Below are 25,750 nucleotides of genomic sequence, written 5' to 3' on the forward strand. Positions count from 1 at the left end.
GCAAACAATCACAATTTGCATCCTATGTACAGCAAGTATGTGTGTGTGTGTGTGTGTATATATTAATTAATGTGTATGTGTGCGAGTGTGTGTTTGGTAGTTGGAGAAAAGAAATTAATGATACAAAAAAAAAAAATTAAATTTGAGGCACTCCACTCCTGTCTGCCTTTCTGTTCCCACAACAAATACACGCATCTTTGAAATATACATATTTTACAGTATTTTAGAAAATGGCTTCAGATTTGTTATTGAACCATATTACACTGGTTTTAAATAATCACTTTATATCAGTTGTAATCCAAAATTTCATGATTATTACTGATATAGTTTATACAATTCCTCTTAATAAACAGCCGCAAGAATAACATTAATAAAAAAAAAAAAAAATCTTCAACACAATGGGAAGGAAGGTAAGCTAATGAAGTTTTTTTCTTTTTTTTTTCCTTTCTTTTTTTTTTTTTTTTTTTTTTTTTTTTTTTTTACAGTTTATGCAAGCTGATCAGAAGGGCAAGTTAGCCATACCTCCAGGGCCATAGCTAATTGGACTGTCTAGAGACATTCCTCGCTGTCTGAGAGATTGGGGTCCCATCATACCACTCTGCGGATGGGGAGGGGCCATCATAGGACCTTGTGGGGACATTAGAGGACCCTGGGGGCCAAAGGCATCCCCTGGCATTGACATGTTTCGCGGCTTAGCTTGCATCATCATAATGTTTTGCTGTGCCATAAGATTGTGTTGGTGCTGCTGGGGGGACATCATTCCAGGGTATGGATTGGAAGGATGATGGAGAAGGTTGTTGGCCATCATGGCTTGCTGTTGCTGGAACTGCTGCTGGGGCATCATGCCTGTCCTTCCCATCATATGTCCAGAGGGGCACATCGGGCCCATGCCCCCCCCAGAGACCATACCCCTAGAAACCCCATGAGGAATGCCCATGCTTTGGCGCATTCCACCATGTGAAGGGTGAGGTGGCAGCTGCTGTTCAGCCATCATATTCTGTAGGTTTGCTAAGTGAGGGTTAGATGAAGGCCCGCTGCTGTGCGGAGGGCCAGATGAAAGCTGTTTGAGGAGCTGCTGGGGAGTCGGTTGCTGGGAGGGTGGCCCCTGGTGCGGACTCTGATGTGGCTCATTTTTGGGGAAATACTGAAGAGTGCTACTGGGCTTATCGGAAGGAATGATGCGGGAGAGATCAAACTCGGGAATCCCCGTGTGACTCGGTCGTATGACTTCACTAAGATCAGGGCCTTCTCCCATAGACAGAGAGCCAAATGAGTCCGAGGGGTGAGAGGGACGTTGGTGGGGATGACCTTTGCTAAGCAAGTGTAACTGTTGGGGTGATAACATATCCTCATTAGACTGAGAGAAAGTCTGTGACATTCCTCCAATAGGTGAGTGCATAGGCCCATGCGATGGTGGTTGCATTCGAGGATAACCTGGCATCTGGTTCTGAGATATGGGTGAAACATTGCAGGGGCCCATTCCATCAGGTGCACCTCCTCCCATCATGGCAGAATTCAATGTAGGCATACCCATTTGGTTTGGGGATGACAGCACAGGTCCTGAAGCATCATGTGACAAGTGCTGCTGACCTTGGCTTACAATACCCATGGGGCTTTGTGGATCACTGTGTGGACCAATAGAGCCCTGGGAGACAATTATCTGGGAGGTCTGGGGATTCCCCATGTTTCCTGGAGATAAAACAAGGCCAGCATATTTTAAAATAAATAAATAAATCACATTATTAAAATTTGAAAATAGATTGCGCCCCTTTCTCAACTATTAGCCCAAAAATAATATTCTCAGGGTCTAGTCATAGTTTCAAACAGCACCACCATAATATGAAGGGTTTTTTTTAACGAAACATAGATATAGGAATGAATGCATTAATTCTATCTCTGACAGCATCGTTATATCTGTGTCAATTTACTTTGTCTTTGAATTGAGCCAAAGCATGTAAGGATTTTTCTGTCTTTGTTACAATTTGTTCTTTTTTTTCATACCTCCAATGCTGACCCCTGATAGAAGTGGTTGATCAGCCAGCATTTCGTCATCCGAAGTGACGATTGTTTTGATTGCATCATGGTAGAGAGGAGTAGAACTGGGCATGGCATACTTGGACATCTGTGACATGATAAGAGATAGAGGATTCTGAGATGGAGGGGCATCGGGAGAGGAAGTAAATGGCATATTAGGATTCATAGAGCCGGGCTGGCTAATGGGGGTAGAGTTGGAACTCCTGGGTGGAAGTGATTGCCCTGTAAATAAAATTTAAAAAAATGTTATTATATGTCAAAGCATTAGCAGAAAACCAATGATGATGATCTGAGGATTTGATTATCTTGGATTGGGAGTGTACCTGTCTCAGTGGAACTACTTCCACCATTGCCTACTAGTTTCCCACTGGTTGGACCACCTGGACTTGGAAGAGCTGGTTTAGGAGATGTCCAACCTGGAGAGCCCACAGCCATGCTTGGGGACTTAAGTCGTCCAGGAGAGGCAGACGGAGAGTGCAGCCCAACATCGGAAGACCCGATTACCTGTGGAGACTTCATAGAAGAAGAGGAAGGAGTCCCAGCACCAGATGTAGGGGGAAGAGGGGGGTGATGCCCTGCGGAGGACATTTGTGAGGGGGACTTCAGTCCTGGAGCAGAGGGGGAAGGTAGCAAAGGGGATGGCTCTTGGTTGAGGGATGGTGACTTAAGCTGATGCGGAGGAGGCACTGAAGGAGTCAGGGGGTTAACATTGATTGTTATATCAGACGGGTGTCTCGAACTGAGGTCTGCTCCTCTGGGGGCACCAGGCATCGTCATGTGACTCAGACGTGAAGTAGCTCCCAGTTGATTAGGACCTTGTTGGTCAGGCCCGAACATCTCAGGGCCATGTTGCTGAGAATAGGGCCCTTCCACCGGTCCTCCAGAGAAAGGACCTTGATTGGGAAACGGGAAGGGGACATCAGCTCCTGGGAAAATGCCCTTATTTCCTCCTCTTCCATTCTGTGAAGCCCTGATTCTTGAAATCTCACCAGGGCTAAACATCTCACTCAGAGGCCCCCCTCCTGCAGGACCTCCTCTAAGCTTCTGAGATAGCATCATCTGTTGCTGTTGCTGAATATTAATCTGTGGGTTCATGTTTATTGGGAGGTTGCTCCCCAGAGGAGAATCCACCAAGTCTCTCATATGAGGACCCCCTCCAGGAGAGCCAATAATCTCCCGTGAAACTGGAAAGTCCATTGGATCACCTCGAGTAGAGGGTGGCCCTCGGCCCATTCCCAAACTAGGAAAGTCTAGGCCTCCAGGGTTATCCAGGATCCTTGAGCCCAGGTTCCCCTGTTGCTGCTGTTTGGCTAATCTGTCAAGTTCAAACCTGGAAATCCCCTGCATTTGCCGTTTCTCCATAATACGAAACATTTCCTCACGCGTCAAAAGATGCTCTGGGTCACCCTGCATGTGTTGAGGAGGTCCACTAGGGAAGCAGCCATGAAAAGGATGTCCACCGCCTATGTTGTTGGGCATATCATCTAACCAGATCAACCCTGGCCTGGTGGCTCTTTGGGATCCTAGACCCTCCATTGATAAAACTCCCCCTGGACTCCCAGGAAACCCTCCTCCCCCATGTGGCCCTCTATGTCCCAGAAACCTTGGGCCCCGGGGTCCCTCTTGGTGCATTTCTAGCATTCGTGCATTTCCACCCATTCCGCCTCCCATTATATTGCCAGGGCCCCACTGCTGGTCTCCAGGCTTACTGTGATAGGGAGGTGGGGGTCCTCTTATCATCATGGGCCCTCCATGGATGCCCATCTCAGTCATCATTCTAATGTGCTGGGGATGTGTGGAGGGTTGCATTTCCTGTTGTCGTCTCTTCTCTTGGTAATATTCTTCTTGAAGTTTCCTCCATGCAATTTGCTCTGGCGTCAGCCCTTCTGGTCCCAGTAAGGGCCCCATGTCGACCCCAGGTGAAGACAGCTGGTGATGGGGGTGTTGTGGTAGGTTATGGTGAGAGTCCATTTGAGGGCTGTCAAGCGCAGATCCACCAAGGGACTGAGTTTGAGACATAATGGAATGGAGGGGCTCTTCATAATTCTTTATTCCGCCCATTAGCGGCAGTGCTGAAAGTAAAATACCGCTACCGCAATTTCCAGAGTTATTAGTACCACTGTTACTGTCCTCAAGAACTTCAGCCCTATCACTATTGTTGTTATTATTTAGGTTAGAGGTGTGATTAATAGCATTATTGTTGGAGACTCCTGTGTCTCCAGGACCTCTACCTGCCCCACTGCGGAGAAGGAGTCTCTCTAGGTCTCTCAATGTCTGCAAAGAGCGTTCCCTGCGTTCCAGTTGCTCTTTGGAAAGACCATCCGTGTTGCCTGGGCCCCCCCTCTGGCCTGAATCACTCTGTAGGTGTGCAGAAAGAATGGAGGGAGCCTCTGAAGGAGAAACTCTACCAACAGGAAGAGGCATACCCCCTGTACCCTCCACATCCCCAATCCCTGTGACCGCAGGTGTGGCTGTGCTCCCCACTTCTGACCTATGGTTGACAATACTGTTATTGCTGGAGGCACCACCTGATCTGGTCTGAGAAGATTCATTGTCAGAGTGTCCTGCTGATGATGGTGTCCCCGCAGGATGCAATGGGCCTCCAACTCCTGCAGATGCTGGCCTTGGAGTTCCGCTTTGGGATTTAGGGTTGCCCGTTAGTGGAGAGGTGCTGGAGTTTACCTTCTCAGCTAGGTTAGGAAGCTTCCCTGATGGGTGGCCCTGCAGCAGACAAAACGAGGAAAAAATATGGGTTTTAAAAAAAAAGTAATAAATAAAAAAACGCAATTTTCTTTCTTTATTTATTTTTTTATAGGAGCTTTTGTGGTTGTTGGTTGAAATTATATAATATTTGCATCATTATCATCTAATACTGCGTTATCTATTGATTTGCTTAAAATAAAACATAGTGCAATTCCCTTGACAGTTAAAACAGTCATAGCAATCACAAAAACTGCTAATGGAAAGAGGAACAATGACGCATCTGAGACCGAAATAGCTAAACAAATTAACCTTGCCACATACTTTGCACCTGTTGTCTTTACTGTGAAATAACACTTTCACTCCCCTGTGGGTTTAATAGGTTTTGTTTTATTTGCCACTGAACTCTAGTAGTCTGACCTGCTCCAACTTGGTGCGTGGAACATTTTGCTGGTGAAACAGAAGAATGGAATCAGTTTGTCCTTTCATTACTGCCTCTGCAGCACTGTTAAACAAACAGAGCAATAAGACAAATTATTTTTGTATTTAGTTTGTTTCTTTACTTTCATGATCACTGCAGTCTTATAATTTAGTGCTGAAGTGAACAATGTAATGTAAATTTAGAAATACAATTCTGGTTTATGAAAATGGAAAAAAAGGAAAATCTATGCATCTGGTCCTCTGGTGTCTGCATGTCAGCCCTGTAAACAGTTCTCACCTGTTGGCCAGCCTGGTTGTGAAAACATATACCACTTGCTGTGAAGGTGCGTCTGCTTTTTGCCCTGCACATCCTATTACAGGATCAGACATGGGCCCTGCAACGAGGCGATCAGGGAGCCCCTGGATGGGACCTGCCAGTCCACGCTCCCCTGAGAAAAAAAAAGAAAATAGAAAAAAAAAATAAAAAAAATCAGCAACAGATTTGTTTAAGTTGCAATGCCAGATTTGCAATTAAAATACCAGCCTTTGGCTATATATAAACACTAGATGGCACTAAAACACATGTAAAGTCACATCAGCAGAGAGGGAGAGATACGACATTCCAAGCTGAAATATTTTCCCTTGCATTCAGCATGTGTGCAATATTTAAAAACAGCAGTTGCTAATTTATGGCTTTAACTAGCTGTTTTCAGAGAAAATAAAATTGAAACATAGCGGGGGATTTCTACATGTTCATCCCTCATAGTTGCAGCCACAATGACACCATTGTTTGTGAAGACAGTAGTGTATTCAGACAACAGCAACTATTAATGGGTTCCGTCCTCCGTGGAGGTAGAAAGACTCACGGTGGCTTGTAGTGCGTGGCTTATCTTCATCTTCCTCTGTGTCAGGTCCAGAGCACCATTCATCTCCACTATATGGCTGTTTCTTCTCCAGCACACAACGCCGCTTACTGCGCATAACACCGTCTACAGAATAATACACGACAGAAGGTTAAAGTGCATTATGACCAAAGTGTTTTTTTTTTATACCAATGACAAAAGCAGCCTTAGCTCCTGTAAATGATCGGCCTTAACAAGTGCGTCGCTTTACATCTGAACAAGATATTAAATGCCAGAGTCACTCATCACAGTGATTAGCTGCATCGCAAAATGTACTGTCGCCATGGCATTCAAAACTCCAGATAATTTTAATATGTCCAAATGAGCCCCCATTCAAACTTTGGAAGCCTATTAGATGAAATCCTGGCTTCATGATTGAATCATTTCCTCCACATATATGCTCCTGCTGTTGTTACCAGGAAGCAAGACCCTACTTTTGGTATTCTCATTCTGGCATCGTCACTGGAAAAGGTGACTTAAAAACTAAAACACCAAGGACATATGTCCGAATGTGCTCTTTCACCCTTTGCAAAATGTAAAAGCAGAAATAAACAAACTGAACTGACCTATACAGTTTCCTTTTTTTCTCTCTGAGTTTACTAAAATATAAGTAAACAGAGAAATTACACCAGTAATTGCTGTTCTACTCATCTCTGTATTGATTTTTTTTTTTCACAACAATATGCCAAGCCTGCTTATTACATCTGCAGACACAATATTTTGAGAAGCATATGTTGCGAACCAGTGGATGCAAGCAGCTGCAAAACACACGACGCAGCCTTTTCATAAGGTAGTAAAAGAGGGAGACTCATCCTCTGAAGCGAATACAATGGCGGGTTTAACACTGAGGACAACACTGACATCAGCCCTGGTTAGTGTGAGATATTTAGAGGTGCTCCATAAACTAATTAGTAAAGGCATTTCAGGTTCACTACTAAACATGTTACCGACTTTGTGGCTGAAAACTACCTTCCAATAAACACATCAGATGAAATTGGGTAACCACAGACTTCAAAGACGCAATGTACAATGCAGAGAAAGGAACGGCCTTGACACAGAACTGGCCCCTCGGAGTGTTTTTGTTACCCCCAGCTACAGCTTAATAACTCTTATAATAAACCTGTATTTTTTACTCTGTCTATCTGTCACAGGCTCTACAGGTATCCAGTTTTGGTTGCAGGATGATTTGAAGTGGAAAGGAAGATCACTTGAATTCACCTTTTGTTTTTTGACACACAGAAATCAGATCTCAGGGAACAAGACAGAGAGAGAGAGAGAGAGAGAGAGAGAGAGAGAGAGAGAGAGAGAGAGAGAGAGAGAGAGAGAGAGAGAGAGAAGACAGAGAGAGAGAGAGACAGAGAGACAGAGAGAGAGAGAGAGACAGAGAGAGAGAGAGAGAAAGACAGAGAGACAGAGAGAGAGAGAGAGAAAGACAGAGAGAAAGACAGAGAGAGAGAGAAAGACAGAGAGAGAGAGAGAAAGAGAAAGACAGAGAGAGAGAGAGAGAGAGACAGAGAGAGAGAGAGACAGAGACAGAGACAGAGACAGAGACAGAGACAGAGAGAGAGAGAGAGAGAGAGAGAGAGAGAGACAGAGACAGAGAGAGAGACAGAGAGAGTGTATGAGCGGGCAACAGGGAGGAGTCAAATGGAGCCAGATGAGATTTCCCTTCAAAAGAGCTGCCCTATCTTTCATTCTCTGCTTTTGGCCTCTGTCGCCCTCTTTGTTGGAACCACACCTATCTCTCCGAGTGCGTGCGTGTGTGTGTTTAAAGAAACGTTTCAAATCATGCACCGGAAGCTCAAATGCATTCCACATAATCACATTCAAGTCTTCTTCTGCAGTCGAACGCTCACGTGATCACACAAATGACTAAATAAGCAACAGCAGCAAACAAATGCGAACACTTTGTACTGAGCCACATGAACACCAATGTTTACCGAGACACTCGCTCAAAAGGAACCGTACGCCTTTCCACCCACTCATGGACTCCTGCTTTAATAACAAGCTCTCTAGGCTTACTAAGTTTTCACAATCTCATGACCTGTCTCACCCCCCCCAAAGAACTACAGAAAGCCCAGATGCTTTTTCATCTGAGACACATCAGTGCAGCGCGGGCACGACACAAACAATCAAAAGCCAGGGGGAAATTCTGGCGCTTCACTAAAAGGTCAGGGCATTTCAGCAAGAGAGCAAAAAAAAAAAAAAAAAGTTCTTCTGTCCTCTCAGGCCTTACATTCGCTTCCTGCTGTGGAGGAGGTGAATGTACGTAATCTGGTATTTCGGGTAAAGATTTGGCTGATAGGAGGTAAAGGAAGTGAACTTGTGCATACTTAGAACAGACACACACTGTCAACATGTCCCAGATGCGGACACAGTATATTCTATGCAAGCACGACTTACCTGCTTTGGCATCTGCCTCCAGAGCTGGAGGAATGGCATTTCTGGATTCACCCGAGTCGATGGAGACACTTCGCTCCCGCTTAGATTTGGTTTTCAGCATCCCTCCGATGCTGCTCACTGACTGGCTGACAGCCTTCAGCCCAGGGTTGCAAGGGGAAATCTGGTTGGTTTTGACTGCATGGCTGCCAGCGCCAACGCCCTTTGAACTCAGGTGGCCAGCAGGCCCCTGCTGCGGCTGCTGCTGAGCCTGTTGGTTCACGCTGGCAGCCTGCTTGCCATGATTGGCCAGTTTATTGTCTTGGTGCATCTGACTGGCTGGTGATTTAAGCGGAGGTCTGGAATGGAGAAAAGCTGTGCCTGTTTGTCAGTGGAGCTCACACTGCTTACAGGCGACACTGATGGAGAAAAGACAAATCACAATGATGAGTATTTCGGACTAGAAATCTGTCTTGGCCCTAAAGTTGAAATTCAAATGCACGCGTGACATGGAAATAATCTGACCCCTGCACAAGCAGCAATTTGAAAATGTAAAATCAACAATCAGAAAAGTATTCTTGAATGTGTTGTTGCTTGTTTTGTCCTAAAAATAATTCTTATATTTAATGTTCACTCACCTCATCTCATCCAGATGTTCAAATGAGACACTGCCATGCCACTCTCCAGGACACTTTACTGGCCACACATGGATCTGGGGGACAACAAGAGTGTAGTGTCAACAGTGCAGACTGACAACAACCTTCAAGGGTAATACTATCTGTGTGTGGCGTGTGTGCTCGTCCTCGGTCTGAGGGTCAACATCAACTTCATAAGCAAAGACAAAGAGAGGAGAAGCCAAAGGATTGATAGGAGATCAAGGCCAGATCGTCACTGTGAGGTAGCTGTCCCTTTAAAAGGAAAGCGAGCAAGGACGGAGCTCAAGCTGGGGGAGGGACCTGCAACTCAGAAGTAGCTCGGCAGCGTTTTCAAGTCCCTCCTCCCACCAAACACTTTGCAAACCACAAAAACTCCACCACACATTCCACAAAACTGTCTGTAGCGATACCTGTCTCTCTCTCCCTCCGTCACTCGCTCAGAGACTCATCCTCTCGGTTTCACTCTGAGAAAAAAAACAAAGTTAAAGACCTAAGCTTAGGCATATTTAGACACACCACCAAGCCTTTAGAAGAAATGCTCGCATTTTATTTTTATTTTAGTGTAACCTAAGTGCCCAGATGATAAGGCAACCACATGTGGGTGGACTACTGAATGGGCCCACAGGGCAGAGGCGTATGGATCTGAGTTCAGGTGGGGCATGGGTTAGAGCCATGTTCATATTTAATATTATATTCAATATTACCACAAAATGGACAGCAACAACAAAGAAGATGTAGCAAGGCACAAAAACGATCTAAAATTTTTTTAACCCTAAATGACTAAAAGCACACGTGAAATCGATGTAAACAGATTAAAAAAAAAATCAGTGGGGGCCCCTTCCCCCCGTCTGTGACCAGGAGATGTGTTTTCTACCAATCTGTTCATGCCTTCTTCACCTTAGCACTAAGCCATCCGTTCCTAGCTTTAATGGTAAAAGGGAGTAGAAATAGTTCAACTGTGCAGGATTCAAGACCAAAATTAAGAATGGCACTTCCGAGTACATGAGGCCTCGTTCTTAGTTCAAGTCCGTAGCTGCAAGCTGACGCCCTCCGACACAACCAGCTGCCTGTGTCTATAACCCCAAGCTTCTGATTTTAACCTTTGCAACTGGGCTGTGCTTGTCTGTGTGTTGAAGGACGTGCGTGCAATCTACCAACTAGTTGTACACAGGTTCTCTTACAGTCTTTCCCACAAAGGCTGCCAGTGCACAGAGCATTAAACACTTCTTCGGTATTTGCAGGTCTGAACAAGACCCTTCCACACCTGTTGGTTATAGTTGGTTAAAACAGTCATCACAGCCTTTTGGAAAACATCTAGCCCACATATTTGGCTGACATAATGCAGATCTAATGTAAACATTTCCACTTTTGGCCAATGACACAATCCCACTGCTGCACACGGCACAGCACGGCGAGGTTGGCTGTCCCCGCTCCAACAGAACCATCTCACTCACCTTGACAGGTAATGGTAAACACAATGTTGTAATTAGTCATTAACTAACACTGGCTCAAGTCAGCACAGAAAGGTGCCTTGTTTGCTGGCTGAGGACTTCATCACTCATTAACTCACGCGAAGACAGTCAGACGTCACTCCTGTTGACAAAGTGTGACTCGCTCTGAGCAAGACGAAGTGGAGGGAGACTAGTCACACGGTGAGACACCGACCTTCAAGTAGACAGGTAAGAAAAGATGGGCCTGTCCACAGTAATAGTCGAGTAGACGTTAAGGAGATATGTTAGACAAAAGGCCCGAAAGATTTATGTGAAGTAAGGATTTGAAAGTAAAAGAAATATGAAGGAGGAAGTAAAACACACTGAAGGTTCTAACACATGTTGCGGTTAGATTTTCTAGACCCGGTTCCACGATGCACGAAGCCGACCTCAAAGAACTAACGCTGACGAAGACTAACCGCTCTGTCGGCTCACACCGGCTTTTGTCTAGGTCAACAAGTGGCACTTGAATACACGGCAAAAACGACGGCCAATGAGCATGTAGAACTGCACGTTCTACGCTTGTGTGCGAGATTAAGAGAAAGACGACGACCTGGGACCACACATATACAAACTGTGAACAAAGCAGCATAAACTTACCATTTCTCACGCCGCTCTCACTCGATAAACATGGTTCATAGCTACTTCTAATCACGACTGTGTCTAATATCAAGTTACAAATTGTAATGGTGTAGTCTCTTTTTGTGCAACGAGTCACTAAGCTGAACTGCCAATGAGAGTAGTTTCCCTCACCGACGGGACAGACGACTGAACAGACGGGGACGGGGGTCCAACTAGCAGTGTTGGACACACTGCAAAAAGGAAGCCAACAGATGCTCATCAACAAACCGCTGGCCAAAGGTCTGCTTGGTGTGTCACGGCCTATAGACCGCGACAAACGTGCACGGAGCCTAGATTTAGGCAATCAGCCACCATGAACACTACAGTGACTTCATCAGAGCCTTTTTGAGGTTTTCCTTGAGTTATGAACAGAGGTTGTGTAGTGGCACAGGGTGAAATATTTAAACCAACTTAACAATTCGTACGTCTAAAAGCAAGATTCGCTTTTCAGGCCAATGCTATTTGAACAAATCTCTATAATAAAACTTGTATATTTGCACTTAATGTCGATCAGTCTCTTTACGTTCAGATTCTTTTAGCCTAATAACATCAACCACTAAAAACAATTCAAGCTATTGAATACTTTACTACAGGCGGTGTATCTGTATACCGAACAAGCAAAAGCCGGCTTGTATGAAGTGCCATCAGTTCTTGGTTTTGTTTATTAAAAAGGCGTCAACTAATCAGACCCACCTGGGGAACCATGGCTGAACCTAATTGGTGTAATCTACATTCATTACATCCTGACCTCAACTCAGGAGCATAACAAGACATTTAGCAGCTCAGCTTGAGGACCGATCAGTCTTAATTGTGGTGACATTTGACTGATGAATTAAATCAAATCAAACTGGCTGCTATGCAATTAATTTGCAATAAAATCAAGGTTAGAAAATCAAAGTTGGCATCCCTTAAGGCATGTCATCCCTCATCAAGTGTTTTGCAAAAAAAAGGGACTTTGGACACTGATTTTCAGTCTAGTTTTTGTGGTCATGCCGACCAGGTTGCAGCTCTTTATCTGGCCTGAATAGGGTTGTTCTCATATATATTTGCATTTGCAGGGTTAAACAAAAAACAAAAAAAAAAAAAAAAAAAAAAAAAAAAAATAGAAAAAAAAGAAAGAAAAAAAAGCACAGTGATCCTAATCCGAGACCATGAAAGTTGTTCATCAAGTTTAGCCGTTATAAGCTTCTGCCTGGCAAACCTGTGAATAGTAAAGGAGAAAGGACAGTGTACGGATGAAAAGATTGAACCTGTGTCTCACTGTGCAAAAGAGCATGCCTTCACTTTGGAAATGTTTAAACAGCAGCTTTGCTTGTTGTGTGAAGGGCACTGGCTTCTCTGACTAACCACATATACCTAGTGTGTACAGTGACTAATCAAAGCCTTGACATACTGACTAGCAGCTGACCAATTACTGAGAAAGCTCATGAAAAACAAACCACGTTAATCATTTCCCGCACTTAGAGTTGGGTGACATTTGATGCTTGGATTTTATTTTTTTTTTTTCTAATGTTCTTACAGTTCTTCAGTAAATAACACGCGAGCCTGCAAGTTTACTGTAACTACAGCAGGTAGCACAGGGTTCATAATGAGGTGCAAACAAGTGACAGACGCAGGACAGTGAGACACACCGGAGCTTAAAGTCTGTTTTACATCAGTGAAAGGAGTCTGGACAGCTGCATGTGATAAGTTGCTCATGCAGATGTCCAGGTACAACAGACAACAGAGATGCATTACCTGGCTAGACCAGCTACAAGCAAAGGTTAGGGGGCTACCGTCAGGAAAACGTTTTTTTTAACTGCCTTAGAATATAATCAATCAGTGGGCGTAAACACCTGTCCACACAGGCTTCACATGAAACCTGTAGAGGAAGTCAGCATTGAGTGAATGAGTCCAAAAACAATTGTCCGAGCAGGACGGGCCATTGTGACTACAAATGAATATAAATCCGAACTCTACTGCGGATGCGCATCAAAAGAGCGATTAAGGAAACATATGGCTAAGCAAGGCTCAACCAGAAGAAGAGCCATGATCTCATGCACATGCGGTCAGATGGCAACAGCAAAAAAGGGAACTTCTTTTTCAAATCACATACTAAATACTGCACTTAAAAAAAAAAAAAAAACCTGCCACTTGAATTTCTTTAGTCTTAGTTTATGCTTAGAGAATCTGAGGCCATGAATTAACAAAAAGCTATTTGTTCTCGTGAACAATCTGTCAAAGATTGCACAAAACGTGTTCCACAGCCAGAAAAATATACGCTTCTGTTCAGTTTTTATTAGAACTGTATAAAAGCCATTTCATTCTTACATTACCTGAACATTTTTAGTGCCGAAACACACAGTGGCATTGTGTGCACTAAAGCAGAAACTGATAGTGGCAGGTGTTTGTAATATTTAAATCTACCCTCACTGATGTAAATGAGGTGAACAAAATCCTATTAACACATCTCAAGTTTGATCTGAAGCTGACAGTTAGCTACTTGGAGCTAACTGACTAAGCCCAGTTGTGTGCCCTTAGTTTCATGTATTATTAAATGCATGCTTGTAAGTTTCACAGCAGCCTGCACTGAGAAGAAGGAGTGCAATCAAATATACGGTATAGGGAAAGAAAAACGGTTGCCAGCTCACTTGCAGCATGTCTCACTCTACCACGGAAATGAACATTTTTTCCGAAGGCATTTTGTCAAGGTGGAGTCAATTCTATAAAAAGACATCTCCAACTAAGGCAGGAAAGATAATCACTGTTTTCTGGGATCAAATGGAATCAGATAGGCAGCACAAAAAAGTTATTGTTTTACACTAAGCAAAGGAATGAGTGCAAAGTTAACACAGACCTGTGTGTTGCACAAAACTTAGTGATGCCTATTTATTATTGCTGAACAACTGATTGCACAACATTTATCAAGTTACAGAACACGGAATCCCGTCCAACCAGGATTTTTCTTTTTCTTTTTTTCTTTTCTAAATACTGTTGTCCAAATGTGTATTCACACTTTGCTGTGGCGTAATGATGACAGACTTCAGCTTCTTAGTCTCAGACTCTGTACACTCCCAATCTCTGTTGATCTAGTTTTACAGTATTGGAACATTCACCAGCACTTACTGTTAGCTTTAGCAGCAGCAGCAGCTCCTCCTACTTTGTTTGCAAAATCTGCTCAACAGTAAAGTCATGCTTCATAAAGGTTTACGTCCTGGTGATGAATCACCATGTTATCGTCCACCCCCTCAGTTTGCTTTATTGTCAAAGCTTTTATGAATAATTCTGGAGAAACTCTCTCTTTATCTTTATTTCCATGCACTCACACAACAAACAAATCAGTTTGTGCCCATGAGTAGAGAGGCCAGCAGAGATACGATATTATATTTATCCAAAATATATTGCTTTGTCTTTAATGAAACAGCAAAAATAAATAAATCAGCTGGACATAAGCTTATGCACAGGTCAACAAATGTGTTAGGTCATAAAATGTTCTCCAATTCCCTTTTCTCATCTGACATTTTCGCAAGATGTTTGGCGAAACTGATTCAATTTAAAAATTTGGCCTGGGCCATATGCGTGCAGTCACTGCTCTAAGCAAATTAGGGGAATAATTCAATTCAATTTTAAAATCTATATCACATGGTCTTTCATGTATAAAGGACGTTAATTTACAGCCAACATGACAAATACCCGCAGACACACTCCCCCACATTCCTTCAACGTGAACGGAAACAAGCATCACTGCTCTCAGTTTGACTCAGGACTATTAATGAGCAATTTATTTGAACTTGACCAAATGTGTTTGCCTTTACAGTAAGTGTCAAAAAATACTGATGTTCTATTGATTGGACCAAACAAAGTAAAACATCAAGGGTGATTTTTGATTTGCAAATTTCATGACAAAATCCCAGGACGGTACAGCAACAACAATACAGGTCCGAATTTATACGTGCTCTGTGTGTGTGTGTGTGTGTGTGTGTGTGTGTGTGAGAGAGAGAGAGACAGAGACAGAGTCTGCCTACGCTAAGAGGCTGAGCTTCTATTTAGTCCCAGTGGGTCACACAGTACTCTTTATTTTTAGATCGAGCTGGTATCAGTAGACCCAGAGAGTCCTGGGAAGCCGGGGCCAGCAGTGAGAACAAAATACAAAGCCAAGTTCAAAACACAGATGCCACAGTGCTGCTCTGTGGATCAACACCAGTAAACACTGAGGCCAAAGTGTTTAATAGTACTAATGAATAAATAGTGTCCATGTAGTTACACAGTTGAATCTTGTTTTTGTTGTTGTTTTTTATTTTACATCAGCTGATTAACAAACTGCATTTAAACATGGCGCCAGCTTAAAGCTAATGCGTAGGACAAGGAAAAGGAGCTAAATGTGCTTTGACACTGCAACTTATAGCAAGGTCGTGGCTAAAACTATTAACATAATAAATCCTCTGTGAAGGACTAATCTGACTTAAAACCTGTCCTTGCAGGGTTTATCGAGTTCTTTGGCACTTGTTAAGCAATAATAATCACAGATATCTAATGGCGCAGCCACTACAAACATCCATGTGAGGCTCATCAAAAGACGTGCTATGGGTTCAAGTTCAGGTCGTGTGAAGGCTGCTCGATATTTAGCCTTGATAAAGAAGAAACATCTGAAAGTGTCAAAACGTGAGGGACAAGAGCATCGGAGAGGTGTAAATAACACTGTTGGAAGTGATTTCTCTGTAGAGCTGGTGCACAAATGACTGCGGAGACACAATCTGCACCGTCACACGCGGTAACTATAATAATATGTTTTAAAGGGTCTGGTGCTACACAATCCAAATATTTTCAAGTAAGGAAGCAAAGTTGCTCATTTAGGCTCCCTCTTTGTCGTGTTGGTTACCGTTTTCCTGAATTTTCCTGTTGTCTCCACCGCAAATTGGTTCTCACCACTCAACCTCATCAACACCATCTTCAGAAGGTTTGTCATGCTTCATGCACATGACAGTGTTTTTCACCAAAGTGATAATAAAGTCCCCGAGTTGCACTTCTAAAGAGAATCTACAATAGGACTTAAAAGAAAATTCCGTATTACACAGTATTGCATACATTCATTACTTTTGCAAATATAACTTTTTATTTCGCGGATCAGAAACCTCAGCAATTTCACTACAGATTTGGTTTTTCAGAACTATAAATCCAAACTTATTTTTTAACTTTCTGCTCCCAAACAATTAAACATTTCTCTTTTTTTTTTTTTTTTTTTTTTTTAAGTTTGCATAGGTTTTATCACAAACTGCTTAGATGAAAAATAGAAAACATCTCTGATGGGCGTCTGCTCGCCTGCTCTAATGTCACTCTCTGTGTAATGTGGGATATGTGGCCGCTGTAATGACTCCCTTCATGTTCGTGCACAAAGGTTTCAAACAAGCCCAAAATTGTCACTCTTATCACCACTGACCACTTCCCACGTAGTTAGTAATGCTGTAGATTTCACTGATTCTCAGTTGGTGAATTTACCTCAGGGTTTTTTGATTTTTTTTTAAAAACAAAATTAATCAACTCTTCCGGCGTGGTCTGTGACAAATTATATGAGAAGTGATGCGACATGGACGGCTTTGAAGACTTTTATGATAGAAACAACCCTTTTCCCCCATGACCTCATGGAGCATAGTGCAATGAAAGTAGGGGGGAGGGTACAAATGCTACTATGTCACAAAGTGTTCTAACATCAAATGTATTAGGCTTCCGGAGCGTTGCTTTACCGCCAATTTCAAACACTAAAACAATGCAAACATCCAAACCCTGGTTATACCAATAGACCAAAAAGGGCCTTTAAACAACCTCATCTTGACAATAAAACGGCTAAACTGGAGCTTTTCCAAGCCGGACTCCAGAGTGTGTAAATCTGAGACTGCTGGCTGACCGTGGTGTGTACAGAGAAAACGAAGCTCTGCGACAAAGCTGTTATGTCTCAGCCTCAATAGTTGATGTCAGTATCAGTGCAGATTTACTGCATTTAGCAGCCAGACGTCTTTTTAACGACAAAGACATTTGATTTGCTGCTTCCCCAACACTGATGTCTGCATGTCCGTGGATAAAGCCATCATTTCAGAATTGTTGTGCCTACGAGGAAAATGATGCATGTGAAATTTGCCCTCAGAAGGGAAGCAGGGCCACAAAATTCACTACTTAAAAACTCTCAACTGTCAGAATACTGTAGAAAACCAATCACAACAGATGCTCTATTCATTGGAATAGATTAAAATCCCTGTTCTACGTATTTGAAAGGGAAATACCAAATCGAAATTTAAAGAAGACTGATGATCCCGTCGGCTACCATTTTGTGCAAGTTTAAAAGAAGAAAATCAACGAGGTTGATGACAGATGAGCTCTGCTAGGTTTAAGGATGTTGAATCAGCCATCAAGCCCCTGCCAAGTTTCACTCAAGGAAAACCAGCTGGGACCAATAATGGGAAACTGCTTCCAAGCGACTGCCATCAGGACATGGAGCGATTTTTAGTGCCAGCGTTCAGTAAAATAACGGAGTCTGAAGAATGAAGTTTTAGCCTCTGTATGCTTCTGTTGGAGACGGACCCTACATTTAAGAAAAATACTTTCCTCGTGGATCACTTAGCAGCATCACCACTGAAATGCCACTTAATTGGAAAGTGATCCATGACTGATAATTTATCCATTGATTTTAGATTAGGGACTGAGAAACTACTTTCCAACTGGGAGAACTGGTTGGATGTTAATGCACGCAGGGATTTTTCTTCTGCACAAGAGGGAGTAGATTCAAAACACATAACTTTAAAGTACAGAGGAGATTGTATTTGTATGCTGTCAGAGGCTGTAGGCAAGGGAAGGACACAACTGGAACTTGTTCAAAAGTCTTGCAGCAGGGGGAAAAAAAAGAAAAAGAAAAAGAAGAAGTATACTGCGTGTTTGGCATTTTTTGGTCAGAGCACTCCAGCGGGCCTGCTAAGCCTCTAACAGCCACGGAAGTCCTGCTCATGGATTAAGGACCAGATTCAAACCTATAACTGCATCTACATCTTGCGCTTCATACAGTCATTAGTTTTCCTCCCTCTATCCTTCCTTCGGTTACACACTTGCTCTCCTCTCACCCTGCATACAGTTTGTTTTTCCTGCAGCCTGGTGTTGTTAGGCTACAAGCATAAGAAGGGGTTACTGCAGGGCAGCATCCATTTAAACAAACATCTAAAAAATAATATGCAGTTTGTCCAAAGCTCTATCCTGTTTAACCTTCAATTTAAAGTGTATCTATTTTTACTTTTTATAAAAGGTTAATTCACAGACTCTGTTTAGAGACTGATGTGCATAGCTCCCTTGTCTTCACATACAGTTCTTCGTCTGTTCATTGTAGTTGGGGATAAACTGCAGTGCACTGGACGGTACACAGGTGACAGCCAAATAAAATAATAATCTGCACACTAGGGGGGTTGTGGCAGGTTGCTTTGGCAACAAAACATGTCACGGGACTGAGTAAATATAGGCTAACCAGTAGGCGAAGTGCAGAAAGAAAGGCCTGCAACAGAGGAAAGGCCATAGAAAAACTGAAAACTAAGACATTTGTGAAGATCTCAAATTATCGCTGCCTTTGGATGCAACAGGTCTCACTGAACCGTGAGTGAACAAAAGGTGACCTGAGATGTGAAAGTACGATAAACCACACAAAACGTACCGCGTTGGGCAAAGAAGGGAAAAAGATATTGACGCTAAAAAAAGTAAAGCCACATAAAGCCAAGACCACCTCTGTTTTATATTTACATCAAACTGGCTGTTCCAGACAAATCTGGATAAAGATTTCTTCAACAAGTTGGGACTGAGAACGGACTTTTCACATTGGTCTTAAAACAATATTGACGTGTGTGTGCATACGCGAGGGGAGGTCTTTCTGGCCCTAACGTTTCCTGCTTTCCAACACCAACCCTATGCTTTTCACCACGAATCAAAATGACTTTAACACTCTGTATTATATACTGTGTCTTTCACCACAGTAGGAGAGTTGCTGTGCGAAAAAGTCTGAAGAGCGTGGCTGTGCCATCACCAGTTGAGCTAACAACAGCTGACGAGGGGGGTAAGTGCAAACAAATACACAGTATGTGTTATTTAACAAATCAACCGAGCCAAAGGTCCATGGAGATGGAAATGTACGTACTGCTGCTAAAAAGGCTGCAATTATCACAGTCACCAACTCACCTACAGTATAACGGCAACGTTCGCCTCAGCTTTGCAGAAACAAATACAACCCCGTTTCCAAAAGCTGGCAGGCAGCGTCAAATAAAAAAACAGAAACAACTTTTACACCTATTTCCAAATGAAAGTAGTACAAATAGAGTAAGTCAAACGTTTAAATAAGAAAAATAATTTTCTCACTTTTATTTTTTTTAAAAACACACACTATATAAATTTGCTGATTTTGAACAACACATTTTGGCAAAGTTGGAACCCAGTGCCAAATTCTTTGGAAACAGGGTTTTTTTATGTGCAAAGTTACACTGTCTGCCATTTGAAATGAATGAGTAGGCCAACATCATCAGAACCACCTCTTAATATAATGCACTCCAGTATGACTCCACTACCTACTATGACAATAATAAACACATAGTGGAATTATCACTTCAAACTTCCCTAATTGAAAAATGATAATCTTGTCAAAGTAGAAACTTCATTCAGTTGTAACTTGTGAGACTCAGAGAATCATCAGCTTTCTGCTGCTAGTACTTCACATCATGTAATCAGGGTCTTGGGTTATTAATAAAATGAAAACCTAATTTGTATAATTAAATAAACACGGGAATTCATTTTTGCCCTGAACAAGGCACCACATTTTTTCCAGACTCACCAGACTCAAACCAAAACTTTTGAGTTGTAGGAATCCTGCTGGTGCCTAGTTCTTAGTTTTGACGTCAGCTCAGGGACATGGATGTACTGGGTTCATTTTGTACAGAGGGTCAAGGGTTGTATCCTCTCCAAAATATTCTGGAAAAAAGCCAACTAGAGCAAGGACTAAGACCAAATTGCAGTCTCGGTACAGACATTAGTTAGAAAACAAAAGGCTGAAGGACAGAAGTCATTCAGTGTCAAGCTGAACACACAGGACCCAGTCTGCTGCTCAGGGAGGATAAGCAGTTTTTCTGACCGGGCCTTGAATTTTCCATAAGGATACAAGATGATTGTCGTTAAAGATTTTTTATTCTGTGCAGGATGTTAGAAAACCAGAGTAGAACTGAAAGCGTAACAGTGGGCTTGTACTCATCTTTTCACTGGAATCACAAACAAAGAGCCTCTAAATATAACCTGACCTTAGCTGAAATAATTTACCCTAACATTAGCCAAACCGTGGGACAGAAGAACTACGCCGAGTTTTTCAGCAGCTGGTCATACCTGAATAACAAGTGGTGACGGCAGCAGCAGTAGAAAGGTGTGTGTCCTAGGCTGAAGCGGTGATGCAAGGTGAGGGAAACTTGGCATGAAGAACGTATGAAAGAAAGCCAAAAGGAAAATGTACCTGGATTAAACAAGTGCACTTTCAATTTGTTGAATTAACATAAAAAAAAGTTAGAGAAATGACCTTCAGGCCACCAAAGTGTTGTTTTCTTAGATAATATACAGTATCTAGCATATTTCTAGAATACCCATCAGTACATTACATGGTGTTTATTAAAAATATATTTAAAGACGGCAAAAAATGAAGAATGCCATGTACTTTTTACCAGTGTAAATAACTGTATGATTATAAAAGCCTTAGACAGGAAAGCTTGGATTGAGGTGCTGACAGAGGCAGCATCCGGATGTCGAATCCCAGTTGGCCTGTTTGTTTGTACAGTTGTACATAATGTTATTTGCAATACACACAACTATTACTTCCTTCTTTGAGAGAATGATAGCTTACACGGTTAAATCCACACTGAGCTCCATGAGAACCCCACAAAGATAAAATGCTATTGTGCATCTGTAGATCCGGTAGTAGTCAAACAAGCATCTACCGAGTTCAGCAGCCCAGACCAGCAAGTCACTGGGCAATTTTTCCACACTCAATGCAAATCTTTACAATGCTCTTCGGTGATCCTCCAATAACGCAGTGCTCCCACCATGTGTCGACAGGCCACACGAATGCAAACTAACAAACTGTACAAAACTTGGACGTAACCTACTATCACCTAGAGTAAATTGCCAGAGAGCTGATAATTCTACCCTATTTAAATAAATGAGATGGACAAAACGTTAGCTCCACCTCTTAATATAATGCACTTCAGCACGACTCCACTACCCACTTTGACCTCAATAATAAACACACTGAATTTAAAAGAATCACCTTTCTGACAGAGGCTTAGAAATTCTAATTCCTGGCAGAGCCACTGTACTGGACTAAATTAAATTGCACAGGTGGTCATAATCTTATGCCTGATCCGTGTATAAACTGTACAATGTTGAACTAACCAAGAGCCTTAAACTCAGTTTTAACATACACATTAAAAAGGTGCTAAAAAGATTTTAAAAATAGAGGGTGATAAACCAATAAGCATTATAACAGATCAAACACTGGAGCTTTGAAACCATATAAAGTCACTTTTAATTGTCGAGAGCAATGAGTAGTTGATTAGGCAATTAGATGACAAATCCCAGATAATTGGAACCTACACTGATAATCCAGTACACAGGGTTGTATCCTCTAGAGTTTGTTAACTTCTCAACTAAAAGAAAAAAAAAAAAAAAAAAAAGTAAAGAGGTTCGTGCTTCTTAACCGTTAGGATTTGACACCTTATGCATGACATGTTTTGCTCGGCCCTGTTTGCAATAAAATAACTATTATAGTGTCAAATACCAAATGAATAATTGATTAATCACAAAAGTAACTGTCTGGTTTAGGCAATAAGTCCTAATATAAATAATGAATTAAATGCAACATTATGTACAGCTGCAGCATGAGATGCACTGTATTCCCAACAAGTAATAGTATTATCTTTTTTTTTTTTTTTTTTTTTTAAATACAAATCATGATTTTACATGGCATTTGCAATGTTTAACATGTAAAGTATATTCTTGTGACCTGTGTCAGACCCGGTCAGACCACAGGCTTCATACTAAATGACAAACATGGACATGTCGGTCACCAACGTATTTGAGTCATCTAGTTTAACAGTGACAAGTTTTAAGCTTGTGAACAGACATCGCAGGGATCCACAAGTATCCAACTTATCAGATCTCAGGACAATTTAGCTGCAGGTTTCCAAACCTACCTGGATTACTCTGACTGTAACTAAACAAAAAAATCCTAATTGAAGCATCTACAGGTTTTCCAAGCACAAGGAAAGGCTGACAAACAGAAGTAAACATTTGTCTCCATGTAACTATGCGACTGTGTTAAATCCTGTCATCGATTCAGATTACAGCCTGTCTTCTAGCGAGCAGCAGCCCAGTTAGCTTGGAAAAGGCCCAAGACCTGCAAGTATGCCTAGTGTGGCTGAATGTGTTAATGAAATTTAAAAAGGTCGATGACCAGCAGCAGCGGGGACAGACTACTTTTGTCCACATAGACTATATGCAAATATATTCAAAAATCCCACAGACAGACATGCAGCCACTGCTGACGCCAGGACATTAACGTGAACCAGAATGCAAAGTTCACCGAAAATGAGGCTTATGAGGCCATATTTCACGAGTCCTACAAGAGTCCAGCATTTATGTGACAGTGTATTCTGTCATGTGGACGCATTCTCAATATCACATTATTCTTTAATAGCTCGCCTTAGCAGTGCTCCCGGTAACTCACCCCAAAGTTCTCAGATCACCTAACCAGATAAGAACAACTTTGTCAGCAGCTCACCAAATCTGCCCCTGCTTGCATCGCAGCGGTCTGTGCGGACCCGCGATGGTGGCCACATGCTTGTTCATTCAAATCACCTCTGGACCGAAGAACGCAGGAGCGAGGCTTTTCCCTGACACCTGGAATGCCTCAACTGATGCACACACGCTCACATTTGCAGCCTTAGGGTTATAGGGCAACCGCTTCATCGTCGATTGTTCGGGTATTTGTTTTGTATTTCTGCAAAATTGTGCACAATTCCTCAGTCAAACATCCCGGCGGTGCATTGAACTGAAAAATAAAGTCTCAAAAACATCAGTGCTGACAATACTGTCATTCACAGGGACTCAACACATACACAAACAGATGCGCCAAGTGAAACAGGCTCGAACGAAAAGGACTAAGAGGGGAGAAGAAGAGGAAATAAAAAAAGGAGATGCTCTGAACTGAGAGATCAGGGAGATATTTCACTTCCATTGGAAAGCAAGGCGCAGCGTACTGTAGCCCTGAAAGACAATTCGGATCAAGTTGCAAACTCTGTTAGGTGCTATATATAGCTCACCAGGATATTGTAGATACACACACACAGAGCATGAAGCGCCTGTGCACACATGGGAAGAGCGTGTACCAAAAGCTGTAGTGTCTCTTCCTGTGAACAGGTTTGAGTGCAGCATTATCACACAACATTCAACAGGCTTGAAGTAGCAGGGCCATGGGTTATTAGGAGTTCACTGCACTGACAACACACACACACACAGAGAGAACTTTGCTTCTCAGTTTAGGTTTAGATTGGATTAAATATAGCTTATATATATATATATATATATATATATATATATATATATATATATATATATATATATATATATATATATATATATATATATATATATATAACTGCACTGAGTGTAATTCTAACATTGCTGCAGACGATAAGTGGCACCAACAAACACGTTTTCACAACTACCTTTCTCCAACTTTGTGATTTTTTTTACATTTTATTAGCATTTTAATAGCTTGACGTCCCAGCTAACTCGGTGCACTTGAAGCCCAGCGGGTTCAGGAAACGCCTGCTACAGTAAAACGGCTCTGAATTTCACATGTCATGTTCCGGCGTTAAGGTGCAGCTGAGCACGGTAGCAGCACTGCGGGCGGGGGGGAGGAGGAGGAGGAGGAGGAGGAGGAGGAGGAGGGGGGGGGACGGTTGTGTTGAGCAGGGGCAGAATTAAGTAGCGTGTCGGTGCCCATGCCGAGTGTGTGTGTGTTGGAGTGACAGGTATCGTTACGCAGCCTGTCACCCACTGAACACGGTTTAGCTGCTTCGCACAAAACCATTCAAATGCCGCCTGGGCTGAGTGTGTCACATTTAGCTAGCTGACAAGCTAATATTACTAATTGACACATGCGGGTTGAAAGCCTCTAGTCCGCAGACTGAGGGCGATTTAAAAAAAAAAAAAAGAAGGAAAAAAAAGAATAAAAAGTTGAGCAAGCACCGCAGTTTGCTTAGGGAGAATTTGAGGACACATGCCCCTGGTGTGAACCCCAGCGCTCCGGAGCGGAGACTTGCTGCGCCAACCACGGGCTAACGTAGCATGCTAATTCATGTCTCCGCTAAGCTACTCGCTTGTGAGCTGACGTCGCCGTAGCACACATCTGCAGGCGAGCCAGCGCTAGCTAACGGGATCCGAACTTTGTTATTGGCTTGCTAGCGACCGGGAGACTTCGTAAAAAGAGGAGAAAGTTACACACGGGTCCACACGTAGGGAAGACACGCGAAGAGCTAGAGAGCTTCTGCGGTGGCAGTGTTTTGCAATGGTGTTGTACTCTACCCCATTTGGCTGCTGTCTGAGATCAGAAGAGGCCGATGTCAGGACTGACGGCCAGCCGACGTTCCCCGGAGTGGCCCCCGCCGCCGCCGCCGCCGCTGCTGCTGCTGCCACCGCTCGCTCCGTCCGCCCGTCACCACTGCGCAAGATGGTCCCGATCCCGATGTTTGATAAGAAAGGAGCGGGTGCAGTTGGACGCAGGTTCGGATGGTGATAAATAACACGGCGAGTCTAGGTGGAAGTTTCGATTGAAATCAGAGGACGCGTCACCTTGCAGCGGTTCATGACTCCCACTATTCAAGATGTAGAAGGGCAGGACGTTGCATTTCTGTGCGAGTCCATATCACTCCCAGCCGCTGACAATAATTAATGTGGCCACACGGGCATCCGTATGTCACTGTGTTGATATACCCACACCGGACTTGGGTGCTGGGAGTAAGTGTCGGTGCACAATTCTTGCAAATTATTCGACATATTCTATTTTCATTCTAACAACAATTGTTATTGCAAGTGACTGTGAAATTACATTAGGTAATTAAAAAAAAATCTCGCTCAAAAAGCTGAGAACCAATCTATTAGATGATTAAATAAAAAAATAAAAATTAAAAAAAAGCCGATAATACATGTATTTTTATCGGATAGAGCAAATCACCCATTCCCCCACGGATGTCAAGTAAGGTTTCTCATGGAAAGATCCTGCAGTGTATCAAATATTTGAAATACATTTTTTTTTTTTTGACTTGAGCTTTATATTATAAAATAATCCAAAGTGACGATCCAGTTGTGGCACTGTTACACCTGTTCTTTTGTCGGATACATGCTCCCTCTAGTGGTGTGGGTAGCAGAGGTTGGCTTGAAAACAATCTGAAGTGTACTTGTGGAAAAAAAAATCTGTTTTTAATAAAAAAAAATTTTTTTAATTTGAGGTGAG

General features: G+C 42.7%; 1 protein-coding gene across 2 annotated transcripts; it reads right to left on the reverse strand.

The window, feature by feature from the left end:
• Positions 1-444: 444 nt before the first annotated feature.
• bcl9l (bcl9 like) lies at positions 445-25,201 on the reverse strand. Of its 2 annotated transcripts, XM_067508707.1 has the most exons (9): positions 24,823-25,201; positions 9,074-9,147; positions 8,460-8,854; positions 6,021-6,143; positions 5,453-5,603; positions 5,155-5,239; positions 2,358-4,755; positions 2,002-2,256; positions 445-1,689 (listed from the first exon to the last, which is right to left on the reverse strand). In XM_067508707.1, the coding sequence occupies exons 3-9, from the start codon at positions 8,764-8,766 to the stop codon at positions 500-502; spliced, it is 4,509 nt and encodes a 1,502-aa protein (XP_067364808.1). In that variant the 5' UTR covers positions 8,767-8,854; positions 9,074-9,147; positions 24,823-25,201; the 3' UTR covers positions 445-499. The 2 variants fall into 2 exon arrangements, with proteins under 2 accessions (XP_067364808.1, XP_067364810.1); XM_067508709.1 differs by lacking the exons at positions 5,155-5,239; positions 8,460-8,854; positions 9,074-9,147; positions 24,823-25,201.
• Positions 25,202-25,750: the final 549 nt, after the last annotated feature.

Source organism: Channa argus, chromosome 6 (genome assembly GCF_033026475.1).
Source record: "Channa argus isolate prfri chromosome 6, Channa argus male v1.0, whole genome shotgun sequence".
Classification (NCBI taxonomy): Eukaryota; Metazoa; Chordata; class Actinopteri; order Anabantiformes; family Channidae; genus Channa; species Channa argus.

What these genes read in the sequence shown, in the direction of transcription:
- bcl9l (XM_067508707.1), bottom strand. Translation starts at nt 8,766, where the DNA reads ATGCACCAAGACAATAAACTGGCCAATCATGGCAAGCAGGCTGCCAGC. An exon ending in GGAGGCAGATGCCAAAGCAG is followed by an intron (nt 6,144 to 8,459) that starts GTAAGTCGTGCT and finishes ATTATTCTGTAG; the next exon opens with ACGGTGTTATGCGCAGTAAG. An exon ending in GCCACGCACTACAAGCCACC is followed by an intron (nt 5,604 to 6,020) that starts GTGAGTCTTTCT and finishes TTTTTTTCTCAG; the next exon opens with GGGAGCGTGGACTGGCAGGT.